At 57.0% G+C, this 18,861-nt stretch overlaps 1 protein-coding gene across 9 annotated transcripts in view; it reads right to left on the bottom strand.

The window, feature by feature from the left end:
• KDM4B (lysine demethylase 4B) overlaps window positions 1–18,861 on the bottom strand; it is a 122,098-nt gene that overhangs the window by 54,949 nt on the left and 48,288 nt on the right. For 8 of the 9 annotated variants that reach the window (XM_044947972.2, XM_044947973.2, XM_044947975.1 and 5 more), the window contains exon 6: window positions 17,078–17,271. In XM_044947972.2, coding sequence (XP_044803907.2) covers window positions 17,078–17,271 — 194 coding nt within the window. Of the gene's footprint in view, window positions 1–5,218; window positions 6,392–17,077; window positions 17,272–18,861 lie in introns of those variants that run through there. The other variant, XM_044947977.1, reaches the window with a different exon arrangement.

The raw sequence follows: 18,861 nt of genomic DNA, 5'->3' as shown, positions 1-18,861 counted from the left end.
AGCCATCTCCCTGGTCCAGTAACCCCTCGCTCCTCTCGGGGGTAGGGTCCAGTCCCAGACAGCCCAGTGACGGCAGAAGAGCCTGGACATGCCAGACAGGATCGGGCAGTGCCACTCCCAGAATCTGGGGACCACTGGGAGGGAAAACAGACTGGGGGTTTGAGGGACAGAGTCAGAAACAGGGGAGCTCCGTGGGGGAGGCTGCAGAGGGACAGGCCACCCGCGGAGGCGGTCACACAGGTTCCTCCACCCACAGCACAGGGAGCCTCAGTCCTGAGGCCGGCCAGGCAGGTCCCTCTGGACCTTCCCACGTGTTTTCCCAGCCCTTCCTATGCACCCCTCTTCCTCCACCCTTTCCCTCTGGTGGTGATGGTTCTTACACAAAGTACTCTGGCCAACACTCAACCAGAAAGTTGTGGAAAATCCGGTGCTCTTGGCTCAGTGGCCCTGGCAACCACAGGCATGGGACCCCACGAGGCTGCAGCAAGCCCGGACAGGCTCCATAACTCCAGGTTTAATGTTGTGGAATCGCTGAGAAGGCCGAGAGAGATGAATTTGAGCACTGTTTGCCAGATGCCTTTTTCAAAAAGGCAGTCATCTGTAAGTATCAAGGGCTTCAGTGAGACAATAAAATGTTTTTCGATCTGCTATACAGTCATGGAGGTGATGGGAAAGACCAAGCCAGGTCTCTCTGGAGCTGGCTCCCAGGCGGGGACACAAGATGTGTGCAGAGCCACGTGACAGTGAAGAGACAAGCCCCGTCCAGCAGTTTCACTGTTCAAGTGACCGGCTGATGAGGACAGATGTTTCTGGGAACAATGGTATCATGGCCCAGATGTCATAATCCAGAAGGAAGCGGCCCCCTGGTGTGGGGAGAGACAGGCAGGCTGCACCACAAGGCGGGCATCTGCCAGCCTCTCCTCCAGGTTCTTCTTTTGCAACTGAGGCCTGGAGGAGTGGATACACGCCCCTCGCCCCCAGTCACAGCCACCCCCCAAAAGGCAATGCAGAAACCGCACACCTGGCATAGGGTGAGAGGGAGGCCTGGGGCCATGGTTGCCAGCAATCATGTCCGAGACCCACATCCTGACATGCGTGCTTACAGGGGGCCAGGGACACACTGAGACGGGACGACAGAGGTGGGCATCCCACGGGCCCTGCTGAAACCAAGCCGGAGTCCAGTAAGGAAGCTGGGGCTCCTGGGTGCTGGTGGACGGAGGCCTCAGTCCAGCAGGAGGGCGGCTCTTGAGCCCAGGAACACAGGGCAATCAAAAGGAAACGCCCTCTGCGGGCAGCTCTCACCTCGGGCCGGGGATGGGCGCCTGCATTCCCGCCGAGACCGCGGGCCGGAGGCTCTTCCCGTCCGCAGCAGAGCATGCTGTTAATAGTGTCGTTGTCTTGGTGTTTTGTTTATTCCCCTGGAATGGCTTGATGGATGTGAATAATTATCAGACTATAAAAGCCAGCAAATGTGCTATTTTCTATCGCTCTAAATCATCAAACAAATAAAGTGTGAAACAGCATTTTTGAATATAATTTTCCCCTCTAATGGCTTAGAATTATTATCAAGAACAATGAAAATAAATAAGCAAATGCCTTGTGAGTTAAAAATTAAATGAGTGTGTCAGGAAGAGGAACACGGGCCGTCGTGGAGAGTAGGGACCTGCTCGGGGGTCATCACTTCTGCCGACGGAACAAGTGGCTTCGGGCTTCAAGGGTACCCGGGCCTCTCTGGGTGTGGACTCCCAGCACCTGGTGCCCTCTGGGCCGGGAGTGGGCACCTGGGACCACCTCCCTGGAGGGACGGCTACACTGGCAGGTGTGCACCACAGCACCTGTGTGTCCAGGTAATTCCCACAGGTCCAGGGAGTCGTGTGCCACTGCCCTGGGACGGCCACATGAGACCTCAGAAGACGAGGCAAGTAGGGGGCTGGCCTCTGCCCCTCCTCTTCCGGGCCATGGACGGACAGTGCCAGGTGGGTACTGCCTCTCAGACCAGCAGGAAAACCTGAAGTCCTGGGACAAATCCCCAGGACAAGAAACACCCATTTCAGTGGGAGACAGTGTACCCCCACAGGGCCCACTGGCTCAGCTGGCCGCCCACCCTGGACTGCAGGGCCCGGCAGAGAGGATCGAGTTCCCTGCGAGCAGGGCGTGTTGCCATGGTAACGAGGTAATTCCCACAGGCTCCTGCCAGCTGCCAGGGTAACGAGGCTAGAGGGGGCCTGCCTCTCACACCCTGTTGCCCATTCCCGAGGCCCCCGGCCTCTGCCCGGGCCTACAGGACCGTCCTGCTTGGAGCCAGGGTGGAAGCACCGTGACACAGACGGTATCTGTTCCCGGAGATGCATGTGACTTCGCTGGTGGCAACAGGGCTCGGGATTTCTTCCATCACTGGCCTGACAGCTCCCCCAGCATGAGGCTCGGCTTCCCTCTTCCTCTCCTGAGGAACGTGAGCCAAGAGCAGGGGTCCAGCCAGGAGCCCTTTGGAAATGTCAGTTCAGCCCAACGCGAGTCGGAGGGCGAGGAAGTTAATTTCACAGTGTTTGCACAAGGCCGGGGCAGACAGGCCCCTCACCGTCTAACAGGCTGTAATTACGGGAACAGAAACAAGAAGGCAGAGTCCAGGGAAGTGCTGAGACCACGCTTGCTCAAGGCACGAGCAAGCCGCCCGCACACGCCCTGGGAAATCCCGGCAGCTCCCAACACCAGTGGCCCCAGAGCCCCACGCGCTGGCCAGACAGAAGAGCTGTTTACTGTGACCCTCAAGCACAAAGCCCATCGTGGCCCATGCCCTCTCCAGCCACACGTCAGTTGGACAGTCTCAGCTCACTGCCCCGTGGTCTGGGTGGGCCAAGCAGAAGAACCTGGTCACAGAGCAGACTTCCCCTCACACTCCCAGCTCCCCAGGCACCATCTCCATGCTGGTTAGAGATGAGCCCGGCCAGAGCAGCCACGCTCCACTCCTCTGCAGTGCAGAGCCTAAGGGCCAGAGAAACAGTTACCCCGAATGTGATTATCACAGAGACGAGCCCCAGGGAGATGACTCACAGAGACTTGCTCTACCAACCCATCCCTGCACTTCAGATGACTTTCATTTATATAAAACTCCAAACCATCCAGTACAAAAAATTCTTAGCTATCTAGAACTAGAAGGGACCTTCCCACGGTCACACTTCACTGGGGTGAGGCAGGAGAGGCACCCCAGAAAGTCGGGGCAAAGCGGTCCACAGTACTGCAATGGAGACGCTGGCCAGGTGAGAAGCCAGCAAAAAGATATAAGGGGAATAATGGTAAACAGGGACGAGACAAACTTCTCACATAAAGTAATATAACCTTCCACCTGGGGAAACTAAGAGAACGAGCTGGGAAATTAAGAGCTGAATAGTCCAGGGACTTCCCTGGTGGGTCAGTGGTGAAGAATCCGCCTGTTAATGCAGGGGACACAGGTTCGATCCCTGCTCTGGGAAGACCCCACATGGCGTGGAGCAACTAAGCCCTGAAGCCACACTACTGAGCCTGAGAGCCCTAGAGTCTGTGCTCCACAACAAGAGAAGCTGCTGCAATGAGAAGCCTGTGTACCTCAATGAAGAGTAGCCCCTGCCCGCCGCAACTAGAGAAAGCCTCCTTGCAGTAAAAAGACCCAGCACAGCCAAAAAGTAAAGAAAAAAAAAATTTTTTTAATAAAATAAAACATTTTTTAAAAAGAACTAAACAGTTAAGTGAGGGTGCAGAATTTAAAAAAAAAAAATCAGTACATAGATAGCCAGGCTTCGTCTGTACTTTCCCAGAAGACTATAAAAACCACTAAGGTAAACCCTCTCCCTTGTCTGGGGTCCAGAAGCAGGAATTCTTGGCCACAAACAAGGGCAAACAAAAACCTGGGCAGGTCCCAGCCCCTCACAGAATCCCCAGTCTGGTGCAGGAGACTGGCAAGCTCTCAGCGAGGCCGGCAACGAGCCACACGGTGTGCCCGCCCGGAGCAGGCCAGGGCAACACGCGCGCAGGCAGAGCTCAGAGATCGGCGGGCTTAGTTCCAGGCCACCGCGATGAAGTGAGCCACGTGAGGTTTTGGCTTCCCAGTGCGTAAGAAAAGGTACATTTAAACCGTACCCTTACCGTAGTCTATTAAGGGTGCAATAAAAGCATTATATCTAAAACAAATACTGCACATACCTTAATTTTAAAATGCTCTCTTAAAGTGCTAACCATCACTGGACAACACACGGTTGCCACAAACCTTCAATCTGTAAAAAAAATCGAAGCATCTACGAAGCACAATAAAACAAGGCGAGCCTGTACCACAAAACGCCTCCATGCCCCCAACCTTGTCCTTCAGTAAAGGAGGTAATACTGGATGTGATCCTAACAACAGTGACTCCAGAACGCACACAAGCCGGGCTAGCCTGTCAGGCACGAGCGGGGCGGCCGCATCGTTATGGTTCAAACGTGAAAGACGCGTTACTAGCAGTCACACTGACAGCAGGGTTAAAGGGGGACAAACGATCACCCTGCACCAGGCAAGAGAAATGAAAGATGTTAGAAAAAGCCGACAGGCTCGCTCGCCCTTCAAACATGAGGGAGTGGGTCCGAAGGCTGGGCAGACGGACAGCCCTGGGACTACCAAGATGCCTGGGGTCCCCTGCCTTCCTGGGGGGGGCGGGCAGAAGAGTTGCCACCAACCCCATCTGCCTGGGCAGGTGAGGAGAGCTCCCGCTGGCATGGGGAACGGGGACTGAGCCCTTTCTAAACACTCAGGAGAGCAAGGGAAGTGCGCCCCCAGGTCAGGCTCCAGCCCGGGGTGGGGGGGGGGGTGGGGGTTGGGGGGGAGGGTGGGGAGGGGTCCCTTGGGGGGGACCCCCACCTCCCCTACTGGAGCACCACTGTGCAGAGTCGCTAGGCCGGGCAGCATGGCTCCCTGAGAGTGACTGAAACTGCCTGACAGCGAAAGGAAAGGATGGCGGCCCTGCTTCTATCAGGAGCTCCCATCTCGGCTCCGAGGTGCAGCCTGCAGGAGGAGGCCGCCCCCGTCATCTGTCCCGGAACCGGGGCCCTTTATGTGACAGATACAGACACTTGCTGGGGAGATAGGATCAGCCAAGGACCTAGGAGGATTGTCCCCAGGATAGAACCTTATTGAGCTGCGGGCGGTTTTATCTTTAATGGATCGTTTTACGGGACAATAGATGATGGAATTTGGTATCTCACACCAGCAGTGTCAGTGATTTCAAATAATGACATTTTTATTGAGATGGGCACAAGATAAACAGAGTCCTGGGAGCATCTGCTCAGAGAAAATGGGGAGTCTCAGGTGGGGATGCCAGCCAGGGGGGACGCTCTGCAGGCGGGCCGCCTAGGCCTCTCAGGGCGCAGGTGGACGGTGCCCTGGCCTGCACACTCGCCCTGTGAGGGGCCAAGGAACCTGGGGGTGGCTCAGCACCTCAATGACCCCCAGCCCCAGGGCCCGGTTCACAAGAGCCAGTCACCACTTTTATTAAGGAGCAGGCTTTACAAGGCAAGTGTTAAAGGCAACTAAACACTGAATTGGAGGCATCTGATCTCCAGCCCCGGTCTATTTCAGGTCCTTGAATTATTTTTGTTATACAACACAACCAAAAAATGCCGAGTCACATGTGAACTGGGTTTCGACTTTGCTTTTGAAGCTGTGGGGGCCCTTCTCAGGTGAGGTTTTAAAGGCGAGCCGATCAGCACAGCCTCGGGTCAGAGTGGGGAGAGGGCTCGTGCTGCCAGTGATGGGGGTCAGTGCGTGGGGACACAGTGCCAGTGAGCACCCGATGCCACCCGAAAAGCCATCGCCATCTCCCCCTCGAACTGGCCTCAACTGCTGATCATAAAACCAGGAGGCAGCCTCCCAACGTGCCAGGGCCCATGGCCTCCACTCCAGTGGGGGACACCCCTCCCTCGATTTATTTCTGCAGAAACACCCAGGAAGGTGTGAACAGGAAAGAACAGAGGGAGGTCCACAGAGCGCAGGAGCATCCACAGGGCAGGACTTGGACATCACAGGCCAGGCCAGGGTGTGCAGGGAGCTGGGGGAGCTGGAGAGGGTGCCCAGGGGTCCAGGTCTGTCCTCGGGCTGCGAGAGCCAGGGCGGCCTTAAAGCGGAGCGGCTCCGGGCCTATTCACATGTGGGGACCTTGGTGCTTCGGGAGAGTTAGGGTCGGGAGAGCACACACACTGAGAGGAGTCGCAGAGAGAGCACCTTCAGCTCGTCTCGCGCCGGCCACGTGAGCTTGCCGGTTGCGCAGCCCGGCTTCCATCTCCTGCTGCTGTGCCCACGTGAGGGGAAACTCGTCCTCAGCCAGGTTCTGAAGCGAAGCTAACGCAGACGCCCTCAGCTCAGATTCGCAGGGATCTCCCTTCCGGGGAGCTGAAAGCGGCCAACAGCAGAGAAGTTTGCCATGGAAACGAGACCCAGCACACAGAGCCGGATCTACAGGATGGGTGGGAGGGTGAGCGACTCCTGGGTTTGAATCAACCCCTAATCCAAACACTACTGGTGGGGGCATCTCAGGATGGTCAGATGCCCAGCGACGACACTTCTCTAGACCCAACGGTATCTTACGGCGACTAGCCTGGTGCCCCAGCCTGGAGTTCTGGGCGGCCGGGTTGGCCCCTGCTACCCTAAAGCAAAAGCGCAGAGATCACTCAAGCAGCCTGAGCCAGCACAGCCTTGGCCGTTCCAACCCCAAAGCGCCCACTCTGAACAAAAAGACTCCAAAATGAAGGACCATCTGCTCCTGCCAGACCAAGCCAGCGGGCCGTGCGACAGGCCAGCCACGCCTGCGGCCATGAGTGACAGACAGACAGGAGATGGCTGTGCCCACAGAGGCACGCCTGCCCAGGCAGCAAGGGCTACCCTGACCTGCCAGGCCAACCCCCACGCCCAGGCTCGCATCCCTCCCTTCCACAGCTAGCGTCCCCCTGGCCAGAGGGCTCTTTCTGGAACTGTGGGGTAACTCCCTACTCAGGGCCCTCCCATCTCCCTGCCTCTGGTCTGCCTGCCCGCCTTCCATCAGGGCCCTTCCATGGGCTTCCCAGTGGCCTCTCCTCCCACAAGCCTCAGCCCAGCAGCCTTCCTGCCTCCATCCATCTCAGTGGTCCCAGCTGCTGCCTGCCTCCTGCCTGGCCCCCTAGGCCCTTTTGGGGGTGGGCATGGGGGACAGCGGGACTACACACACAAGCTCCTGCCCTGACAGATGGCATCTGCCCTGGTGTGGTTCATGCTCAGCCCAGAGTGAGCACCTCGTCAGGGCCTGAGCTGACCCAGCTCCTCTATAACCTCAAAACCGCCTTCGTCCAGCATCCACAGGCGGCAAAGCTATGGCTCACCTGCCCTTTTCCCTCCCTGCACTCCCAACACACGGTCAGACCATGGCTCCCAGGCTCCAGTGCTGGAAGGTGTGGCCCCATGACCCAGCACTGGCCGAGGAGACGTGGGCAGAAGCCAGGTACTGACTCCCTGGCCCGCCCATCACAGTTCAGGAACACGCCTCCCTCTGCCCCACAGGAATGTCTGCCCAGGGTGACCTCAGAAGCCACGTGTTTAAGGTGGCAGAGCCTCTGCTGGCCTGGGTCCCAGAGCCCCGTAGCTCCCCCATCTCTCACAAGGATCCGCAGGCTTTGATTTCAGCTCAGCAGGCCTGATTCAGAGATGTCTGGGGGACTATAAGAAAAGGATCCGCTCTCTCCCACACCTTGGAGTTTGAGCCACCTCTGCCAACTGGGACACACGCTGTCCCCATGGGAGCACCTGCCTGGTTTGTAGGATGATGCTTCAAGGGGCAGGGCAGAGCAGTGGTTAGGAATGTGGGCTCACCCCACAGCCTGGACCCGGCCCCAGCCCCACCACTCCCCAGCTACAGTCTCACCAATCCAGTCCTGTCTGTGAAGGAGCTGCGGGCAAGACAACGCGGCTACTGCTATCGCTATTTCTTGTCGTGTCACGTCGTCACGTACAGTGACTGACTTCTTCACGAGCAGCAGGTAAAAAGTAGCACAAAGTGTGGCCAGGCCCCAAACTGGAAACATCCCAAATGTCCACCCACAAGGGGACAGACACGCAGATGGAGGCACGGCCACACGACAGAAAACGCTGCAGCCGTGAAGATGGATGGTGTCACCACACGTGGCAGGACACATCCTCACAGATGCAGAGCAGAGACGCAAGAGACCAATCAGTCCATGATTTGGGGTTTCAAACCCAGTCGGCACGCAGCCGTGTCCCCCAGGGACTCAGACACACGTGGAAAACAGCCCAGAGAAGCAGTGACAAGACCACCAGAATCGGGAGGATGATCTCAGTTCTGGGGGTGGGGATGGGGCCACAAAGGAAGGGGGCCCAGGACAGGGAATGAGGGAGTTCATTTTCCAACATCGTCCTTCCCGGGGGCTTACACAAAGGTGGACGGGGGAGCCATCTGATAAACTGCATGCAATTATCTTTCCTTGGACAAGTACATTTCATGTGGTTTTCTGTTCTGTGTTACATCTCATGATAAAAACATCCACCGAGAAGAGAATGCACCATGACAGGCACCGTTCTCGAGGCCCCTGGGCTCGGTCATTCCAACACCCTTCTCAGTGCCGCTGGAGGGGGGCTTGGCTATTACAACTGAGGCCCCAAATCAGCAGAGCCTAAAATAGGGAGGTGACCCTGGGTGGCCCTGACCTAATCAGGTGAGCCCTGGAAAGGCGCTGGGCCCACCCTAAGCCAGAGGGTCCAAGTGTGAGAGGACCCCCAGTGCCAAGGGGACCTTCTCCAGAGCCCCAGGTAGGGGCCTGGCCCGCCACCACTCGACTCTGCCTCAGGCCCTGAACTGAGGCCCCGGCAGGCCCGCTCCTGGGTGCCGTGAGATGTCCATCTGCAGGATCAGCTATGGAGCAGCAGGGAATGGAGACCACCCAGCGGGAGGGAGCGGGGAGGAAGACAGAGATGAAAGACGCCCGATCGGCCACAACTGTCCAATCTGGGTATCGGACACTAGGCTGTTCTGTTCACTATTCTCTTTTCTTTTCTGAAATTTGAGGTATTGAAGAAAAAAAAAAAACGTATATTCCAAAGGGAGACAGTATGGGAAGGGGGTGGCATGACTCTACAATGGAGACACCTGACCAGCATGACCTCAGCCGGGGGACCCAGGTCAACACCAGCAGGGAAGAGTCATGCTGACGACAGGCACCCCAAGGTGATGGATGAGATGGCCCCTCACCTGTGTCCTCCCCCCACATCCAGCGCCCCAGTGCCACGGTGAGAGGAACACCGAACAAACCCCCATGGAGAGAAGTTCTATAAAATCTCTGACCCCAGTCCTCCTCAAAATCATAAGGGCATCAACAACAAGGAAAGTCTGGGAATCCTTCCCCACTGTTGGTGGGAATGTAAGCTGGTGCAGCCACTGTGAAGAACAGCATAAGGGTTCCCCCCAAAAAACTACAAATGAGTTACCACATGACCCAGCAACCCCACTCCTGGGCATATATCCAAAGAAAACTATAATTCGAAATGATCCATGTACCCCAGTGTTCATTGAAGCACTATTTACAATAGCTAGGACACGGAAACCCCCTAACTGTCCATCCACAGATGAATGGATAAAGAAGATGTGGTTTATATATACAACGGGATATTACTCAGCCAGTAAAAAGAATGAAATAACGCCATTTGCGGCAACATGGATGGACCTACAGAGGATCGTACTACATGAAGTAAATCAAACAGAAGGACAAATACCATATGATAGCACTTAAATAGAATCTAAAATACGACACAAATGAAATTATCTATGAAAAATAAACAGACTCACAGAGAACAGACTTACGGTTGCCAAGGGGAGAAGGGTAGAGTGGGAGTTTGGGATGAGCAGATGCAAAGTATTATGTATAGGATGGACAGACAACAAGGCCCCACCGTAGAGCACACGGAGCTATACTCAATACCTTACAGTAAACCACAATGGAAAAGAACATGGAAAGCGTGTGTGTGTGTGTACATATATATATAAATATATAACTAAATCCCTTTGCTGTACATACTTCAATAAAATAAATTTCTAAAAAATAAAAAAGAGCAAGGAAAGTCTGAGGACTATCACAGCCCAGAGGGTCCTGAGGAGACAGAACATCTGAATGTCACGGGGGTCCTGGGACAGAAGAGGACACCAGGGAGACACGAGGCAAGCTGAATGAAGCAGGACTCCAGTCAACAAGAGTATCTCCATAAGGTTCATTAACTGCAACAAATGTTCCAGCCTCGTGTAAACTAAGAAGGAGCTGGGTGGTGGGTGCACAGGACTCTGCGCTAGCTTCTCAGTTTTTCTGCAAATCTAAAACAGTTCTAAAATACAAACTCATTTAAAAAGAGCGAGGGAGGGAGTATGCCACCAAGACAGTGGGTAAACAGACAAGCTTGTGGCAAACACGCAAAGAACAAGGAAAACAGTCTCTCAGTGCATTGTGAACCACCTGTGCAGGGCACCCTGCGTCACGAGCCCTCCCACCCCTGCTCACCAAGAAGCCAATTGGGCTGGAGTGCCGCCTGGCTGCCTAGGCTCACCACGAGGCATCAGATCATCGGGAACTTCAGCGGATCACCCCTCTCAGCCTCACTGGCTCCGGAGTAGAGCATATGGTGAGATTTTCCTCCGCAGAAGGCTGACCTAACTCTGCCTAGCGTGATGTGAAAACCACTTTGCATCCCCTGAACAAACACCAACTGTGCCTGTCCCCCCAGAACTGTGAAACTCCAGGAAGCAGCCTCCGGACTGGATCCCACTGCCAAGCAGGCGGTGAGAGGGCACAGGCCCCCTGGGGTGCCCTGGGATCCCCTGGGTGCCCAATCCAGCCCAAGCCACCCGCAGCATGGGTTGTCAACTGACACAGCTGTCCAGCTCTGCAGGGGCAGCACCAGGCTTCCACGGGGCCAGTGCGAGCGAGGCTGGCAAGAAGCAGTCCGATAACCGGGCTGATCTGTGATTCAAACCATGCTGAGCCACGCCATACAAACCCTCTGAAGCTGCGTGCTGTCTCACCCTCCAGCATAAGTAGTGATGCCATCCTACCCTCGCAGCCTGATGATACTCAATGCCCTGGTTTGAGACTGGAAGGTCTCTCCAACTTCAGGAGTTAATTTTCGAATGCCAAGGCCAGCTTTTGGTTTTAGAGTTCTGACACAATCCTGACAAGCAGAAAGGTGGGGTTGGTGGCATCAGGGAAGACAGCGTGGTCCGGACAAGAAGGGGCCTAGGGCTTTATGCGGGGAGGAGGAGAGGTCCAGGAGTGAAGGGGAGTAACAGCTGCGCTTCCCATAAGCCCCAGGGGCTCAGCTCTCCTGGGCTCCTGTTAAACTGCTTCTCCCAGCCCTGTGCCAGCATCCTGTGCCTTCAGGGGGCCGCTTGGGGTCTCTTTGCTTGGCTCCATCCAGCATCAGAATTCCCAGTTCTGCCACCCGGGACAACAAAGCCAAGGCCCTCACAGGGGCCGGCACTGTGGTCCAGCAGCGCCACCTGCAGGCGGAGTGGGAGCCTGCAGCCTGTGGCCAGGGAGGGAGGCAGGGGACGGGTGGGGGAGTTGGGGGGCGGGGCGGGCAGGGCGGAGGAGCTGGTCCCCTGGAACAGGAGGCGCAGCTGGGCACTGGACCCCTGCTGCCTGGGCTGGGCCTGCAGGGGGGTCCCCAGGGGCCAGCAGGGCGCCCATCAAAGGGGAGGGGAGCAGCCCAGCAGTCCCCGCCCCCAAATAGCAACAGACTTGAGCCCAACTTACAGCCTTTTCCCCAAGCTGCAGCCAGAGGGCAGGGAACATCAGTTGGCCTCCTCCCTGGGCCCCAAGGCAGGGAACACACCTTCAAATGTGCCTGTGCACACACAAGCACACTCATGCCCAAGCATGCGCACACATGCACACTCTCACACACACACACACACACACCTCCAGAGTATCAAGTGCAGACTCAGCTGATTGCCTGCTTGGCGTTACATTTCCCAGCAGCAAAAGAAAGCCTGTCTGATCCCTCTCCTACAGAACTCCCCTGAGCAAAGATGCCAAAGAAAAACTGCAGGTGCCAAGGAGTCAAAAGGAGAAATTCTCACCGCGCCTAGAGCAGCGCTCAGGCTCCTTAAAGGTCAGGGAGAGGGCCAGGCTCTCCACTCCCAGGCTCTCCCACCTGCACCCCCTTCCACCGACTGCCTGCGGCAATCTGCCTGTCACACCCCAGGACTGAGCACAACATGAGAGCCTCTCCTCCGTGCCCTGACTCGGGTGAGCCTGATGCCCCAGCAAACACAAGCAGCTGGGGAAGCCGAGGAAAACCAACCGCAGAGTCCAAAGTCATGGCCAGGACAATCCCCACAGGGAACACAGTTGGTCCCGACCGGTCCCCCCACCCCTACGTGTGGATATGTAGCCCTATGTCCAGGCAGCAAGCATAGGCAGGTGTGTCACACACTCATCTATGGTTTCTGGCGGTGTGCTGCCCAGGGAGCCCAGGCAGACGCATGGACCCTGGACGCTGACCCAGCACCACCTGCACCCAGGCCCAGCCCAACAGGAGGGGTCCCCAAATCACATAGAACTGCAACGCCCACCTCCCGCCACCCACGACCTCCTGGCCTCACTGCCCGACGTCCAGGCTGCGGGGAGGCCAGGTCTATTTTAAATCCTGTCTCTAAAGGGATCTGGAACCTCAGATCTGCAGGTATTCTTAGCCTCGCTGCCTGAGTGCGGCACGTGCCGGCCTCGCAGAGTAAATTGCACGACTTGATCGACACCAGGCTGTTCGCATCATGCTCACACTCAAGTCACACTGCCAAAGTAACAACAGGCTCAGAAAGGCTCAGGAAGACATGCAACCTGAGTAAGTCAACACTTATAAGAGAGTGCTGCCACCGTAACACTGAAATAGTTGCAATTAAGCTCCTGCAGACACAAGAGCAGTGGTGTGATCAGGGAGACAGATGTGGGCGCACGATCCACTGGGGAACACTCAGGGCCCAGGGGAAGGGTCGGGAGCAAGGCACCGCCCTCCCAGGATCCTGGGTGGCTCCTGAATCCCCAGCCCAGGGACGAGGACACCTCGGGAGCCCCTGCCCCCCTGCCCCCAGGGTGATGTCTGTGTCGGCCCAGGAGGGAATGTGGCCTCCACACGCCATGAACCTCCATGCCCGTGGTGCTCCCAGCTCTCCTGGTAGTCAGAGCCCTCCCTCTCCCATGCAAGGCTGCTGGAGATGGGGACGCAGCAGGGACCAAAGGCCCTGACTCCATGGGGTCCATGTTTAGCAGGGAAAGACTGACACCTGCATCACACACGGCCTGCACGTGATCACTGAAGGACGAGCATGGGGTGCCATGCCAGCATCTGGGGTCCCCACCCTGTCCAGCTGAACTGGCCACACTGGCAGCGTGAGGGACTCCACGTGCACTCCCACCCCCTCTGAACCAGAAGCCAAGATTCAGGTCCCTTCCAGAATGTTCTTCCTTCAGGAAACCAGCGCTTTGTTCAGCACACCCCTCTGGCTGCTTCTTAGCACTCAGGAATCGGGCTGGAGGGGGCAGGTGGCGGCGGGGACAGCAGGGCCACCCCAAGCAAACCAGGGGTGCAGCACAGGGGGCAAGGTGCTGGGGGCCGTCCTGGGGGCCAGGGAGTGTGCAGAGCCAGACACCACCCTGCCCGTCACCCACGGCTGCTGGCCCTCGTGTCCCCAGCGTCCCCTCTCTCAGGGACCTCCCTCGAATCCAGTCCCACTGCTTTCCAACCGCCCTGGACCCCAGTGGGCCTGCTCGCTCCTCTTGCAGGGGGCCCTCCCTGCTCTTCCCCAGCCGCATGTCCCAGAGAACACACCAGGGCCCCAGTCTCCAGGGGTCACCCTGCGCCTGAAAGCTCCAGCTCCCATTCAGAGCACACGCCAGGACCTAGCAGCCGCGGCTTGCTTTTTCATCTTTCTTTTCTTTTTTATAAGGAAGAGGTGGGTTTTCTCCCCTTAGGACCCCTCTGGTGAGAGACCCCAACCAAACCCAGGCTGAGCAGAGCTGAGCGGTCCCACTGCCAGGAGGCAGACTCTCCTCCTGCCATTGTTCCCAGGGGGCCGTGGGGGCGACAGATTGCTGCCCCTACCAGGCAAGGAGTCTAGAGAAAGAACGTGGGAGATTTCCACCACTGTGCCTGGAGCCATGGCCAGGAGGGAAAGGGTGAGAGCGCCATCTAGTGGTCATTGGGGAGCAGCGTCAGGGCAGGACTGGACAGTTCAGTTCAGTTCAGTCACTCAGTCGTGTCCGACTCTTTGCGACCACATGGACTACAGCACGTCAGGCCTCCCTGTCCATCGCCAACTCCCAGAGTTTACTCAAACTCATGTCCATTGAGTCGGTGATGCCATCCAACCATCTCACTCTCTGTCGTCCCCTTCTCCTGCCTTCAATCCTTTCCAGAATCAGGGTCTTTTCCAATGAGTCATTTCTTTGCATTAAGTGGTCAAAGTATTGGAGCTTCAGCTTCAGCATCAGTCCTTTCAATGAATATTCTGGACTGATTTCCTTTAGGATGGACTGGTTAGATTTCCTTGTAGTCCAAGGGACCCTCAAGAGTCTTCTCCAACACCACAGTTCAAAAGCATCGATTCTTCGGCACTCAGCTTTCTTCACAGTCCAACTCTCACATCCATACATGACTACTGGAAAAACCATAGCTTTGACTAGACGGACGTTTGTTGGCAAGGTAATGTCTCTGCTTTTTAATAAGCTGTCTAGGTTGGTCGTAACTTTTCTTCCAAGGAGCAAGTATCTTTTAATTTCATTTAATTTAAAGGACTGGACACAGCCACTCAAGAGACCCTGGTGGCTGTTCTTCCCTCCACTGACCAGGCCAGGGAGCTGGGCCCAGCAGCACACACACAATATACACACACAATACACACACATACACAGGTACCTGATACACATACACTCACACACGCTTACACTACGTATATAGATACCTGACAAGCATATACACACATACACTCATATGCACACACCCACGTGTATACGTTCACCCTCACATACATATAGTCATATACACTAACACACTCGTTTGTATACACACAAACACAAATACCCACACAAATACTCACATACAAATGTATTCACATATACACAGACACACGCTCACATGCACACATGCAGCCCCAGCCTGGGTGTCTGTCCACACTGTGCCCACCAGGCCCATGGGGAGCACACTCCCTGTGGGAAATGGTGCCAGAGCCCCCCTCACCCCAAAACGTGGGCCTGGGCAGAACAAGGGCCCTCCCACCAGGCAGTCCCAGCCCAGTGCTGCTGTGCAGGGAGCTGTGCTGTTGGGGAGCCTTGGGGGCAGCTCTGGGCAGCACCCAGACCAGGAAGCCCCTCTGCTCTGTGCAGAGGACCACACCATGGGCACAAGACTCAGGCCACCATCACCAACCCCACCAATTTCTCTCCAAATCTCTCTCAAAGACAAATAGCCCCAGTGCCTGGAGGTTTCGATCATCATGGGCTCATGGGAAGCCACAGAGAGGCACACAAGAAGAGACACAGGTTGAAGACAGGAAGCCTGTGGACGGTAACAAGAGCCTGGCATCCCACGATGCTGCACAGCTGCCAGACCAGAGAGCCCGCGGCCAACAGAAAAATGGCCCCAAAGACGGCCGTGGCCCGGTCCTGTGATCTGACGACGTGTCACCTCTCACGGCAGAGGGGACTGTGCAGGAGGCGTTAAGTAGAGGCCCCTAAGATGGGGGCGACCTGCATTCCTAGGGCCCCAGTGTCATCACAGGGCCCTTGTGAGAGGGAGGGGGAGGGCCAGAGGCAGAGCCAGACGGGAGGTGCTGAGCTTATGGCTGTGAGGACCCAGGGAGGGGCCGTAAGCCAGGGCTGTGGTGCCTCTAGAGGCTGCAAAAGGCAGGAGCTGGTGCTCCCTGGAGCCTCTGGAGGGACCAGCCCTGCCCACGCCTGGATTAAGCCCCATGATGTCCAGGTCAGCCTCCTGGCTCCAGGACTCTCAGAGAACGAATGTGCGGGGAGGTAAAGCCACCAGACCTGTGATCCTTTGTCATAGCAGCCCTGGGAAACCACACGCCCCAGCTTCCCCTGCCCAACTAAGCGGGAACCATGGCCAGACTGGGGGGGCACGGGGGCTTCGCCCTGTCCACGGCAGAGGCAAGGAGGGGTGGTCACAAGCCAGCGGCCAACAGGGGGGCCTGGCTTCTGGGCCCTCTGCCCAGAGGGCCTGTTCCCCACCCCTCAGCAAATGGCCCAGGATGTCCCCATGACTTAGGGGTGGAGGGTAACCTTCCTCCCAGGGCTCAGCTCTCTGCTGGGATAAGGCAGGGCACCTGGGCCAGGGCCCACCTGGGTCCCTGCTGCCCCCCAAACAAAGGCGAGCACAGCTCTCCAGCTGAGCTCCTGAGTGTCTCCCTCTGCTCCCCAGCTCCCGTCCCCTTCTGAGCTGCAACAACTACTGTGACAACAGAACCAACCTCCTAACAGCTGGGGAGAGGCAGAGAGATACAGCGGCCCCAGCTCAGGAGTCTCTGCGGGAGATGCAGGGAGCACTGACAGCCGCTCGCCATCCTACCAGCAGAAGCCGTCAGGGGAGCACTCAGCTCGGAGCTACCAGACCACTGCGCTGGACATCCGGCCCAGCCTGTGGGGCCCGGCACTCACAGAGTGCCTTTCAGGGGCCTGCATGCTCCCCCCATACTGCAAACGGAAGGTGGATCCCACCCCCCAGAAATCAGGAGGGGCAATACTAACCCCACTCCAACCTGGAGGCCAAGAGGGAGGTACAGGGAGGCTGAAATCGCGGTCCCACGAGCCCCAAGACAACAGCCCCACACAACCCCACGAGGCACTATCGGAAGCCTGGCCGCGGGCACGTTCAGTGTGAGGCTCTCCGGGTGAAACCACAAGCTCTGCGGATCTGAAGCTTGTTTCTGGGGGGCTTGCATGGCCTCGTCTAGTGGGGGCTGGGCTGGCAGAGCACTATCCAGCATGGCAGCCATATCCCCCCAACCTGGGGAGCCCCTCGCGTCTCCCTGCCTGCCCTCACCAGGACTTGGGCTCCCCGAAGTGCAGGTAGTTGATGCTGTACAGATCCATGTCCTCCGTGTGCCAGGCGAAGGTGGTCTTCCACATGCCGAAGTACAGGTAGGGGGTGTTAACGCCCTCGATGATGGTGCCGCACTCACGCTCCACCATGTCCAGGATGGTCCGCAGGTTCCCGATGTTCCACTGGGCCACGTCCTGCAGGGCGAGCACACGGTCAGCCCACGGGCCACCCTGGGTACCCAGCTCCCCTGACCTCGCCCCCAGACGCCAGCAGTGACACACCTACGTCATGCCCTCTGAGCCCCCCACAGCAGCGTGACCCCCACACACGGACCGAGAGGCAGCAACCGCCCCACACCCGCCCACCTCACAGCCTCGCCCAGGCTGGTGTCCAAAACCCACCCTGGGCCGCGCACAGCCCCCGCCCTGGGCCAGATGGTCAGACGCAGCTGCCCCCAATCCTGCACTGAGCTGTGCGTGGTTGTGTGGGAATCGTGGGCAGTGAAGGCCACGCTGCAGAGGCCATGGCCAGTGAGGAATAATTCACATGCCTTGAGCTCACTGACACACAGGGAGGAAGGACACATCTAATGGGACCTCGCAGTCATGAGCCAGACAGGCCTTCCTGCACCTTCCCACCACGGAGGCGGGATGGTGCTCAGAGCCAGGCAAACGCGGGAGGATCCCCGCCAACCAGGTTCATCTATTCCTAATGCCACAAGCAAACAAGCCCTGTCTTGTCATGAGAACTTGTCAAACATGCTTCCATTGACTCTCAGTCCCTGGGGAAGCCTCAGGGAGATGCTGAGCACACGGCGGTGTTCCTTCACACCCCAGATCCAACCCTGCCTCACGCCACATCCACGTTCCAGGCCCTGACTTCACAGGGCTGGTGGTAGGTCTCTACAAGGTGAGCTGTGGCTGGAGCCCAGGATGCAGGGGAGGGCCCAGATCAGACCCCCACCATAAGCATGAGAAGCCCGGGGTCACTTCCAGTAGAAGCTGCCTGAGGTTAGGGGGCACCTCCCAAAAGCACTATGCATTCACCCTGCCGTCGGGCCTACACATCCACAATGTAACTCCAAAAAACACTGAATTATACACTTTAAATAGGGCTTTCCAGGTGGCTCAGTGGCAAAGAATCTGCCTGCCAATGTATGAGATGCAGGTTTGATCCCTGGGTCAGGAACATCCCCCGGAGAAGGAAAGAGCAACCCACTCCAGTATTCTTGCCTAGAAAATCCCATGGACAGAGGAGCCTGGCGGCCTATAGAGTCCATGGGATTGCAAAGAGTCGGACACAACTGAGCAACTAAACAGCATCAAACATGTTTTAAACGGGTGGTTTGTATGGTATGTGAATTATATCTGAATAATGTTTTAAAAAAAATGACTCAAATACTCAACAAATAAGCAAAGCAACCCAACTGGCACTAACTTTTCAAAACTCTATGTGGAAAATGACAGGTCATTTGACCAACAGGCGTACAACTCCACACCCACCCTGTACTCAAGCACATGAACTTCCGTTCTTCTGCCCCATCAGGCTGCTGGGGTCAAATTCCCCTCCAAGAAGTCACGATCCATAAACTGAGCAGCAGAGCGGCCAGCTGGGGCAGGGCTGTTGGGGCGGGGCAGGGAGGCGAACACTGACCACCCCCACCCTTACATGGAGGCCCACACTGTGGCCAAGGCAGGATGGCAGCCGGCTGGAGGCGCAGAGCACAGGCAGCTGGGGCCGCCAGCCAGCCAGCTGGATTTTAACACCGGCTTGGGACTGGACAT

This window comes from Bubalus bubalis, chromosome 9 (assembly GCF_019923935.1).
Source record: "Bubalus bubalis isolate 160015118507 breed Murrah chromosome 9, NDDB_SH_1, whole genome shotgun sequence".
In the NCBI taxonomy this organism is placed as follows: Eukaryota; Metazoa; Chordata; class Mammalia; order Artiodactyla; family Bovidae; genus Bubalus; species Bubalus bubalis.
This window is presented reverse-complemented; position numbering and strand designations above follow the sequence as displayed.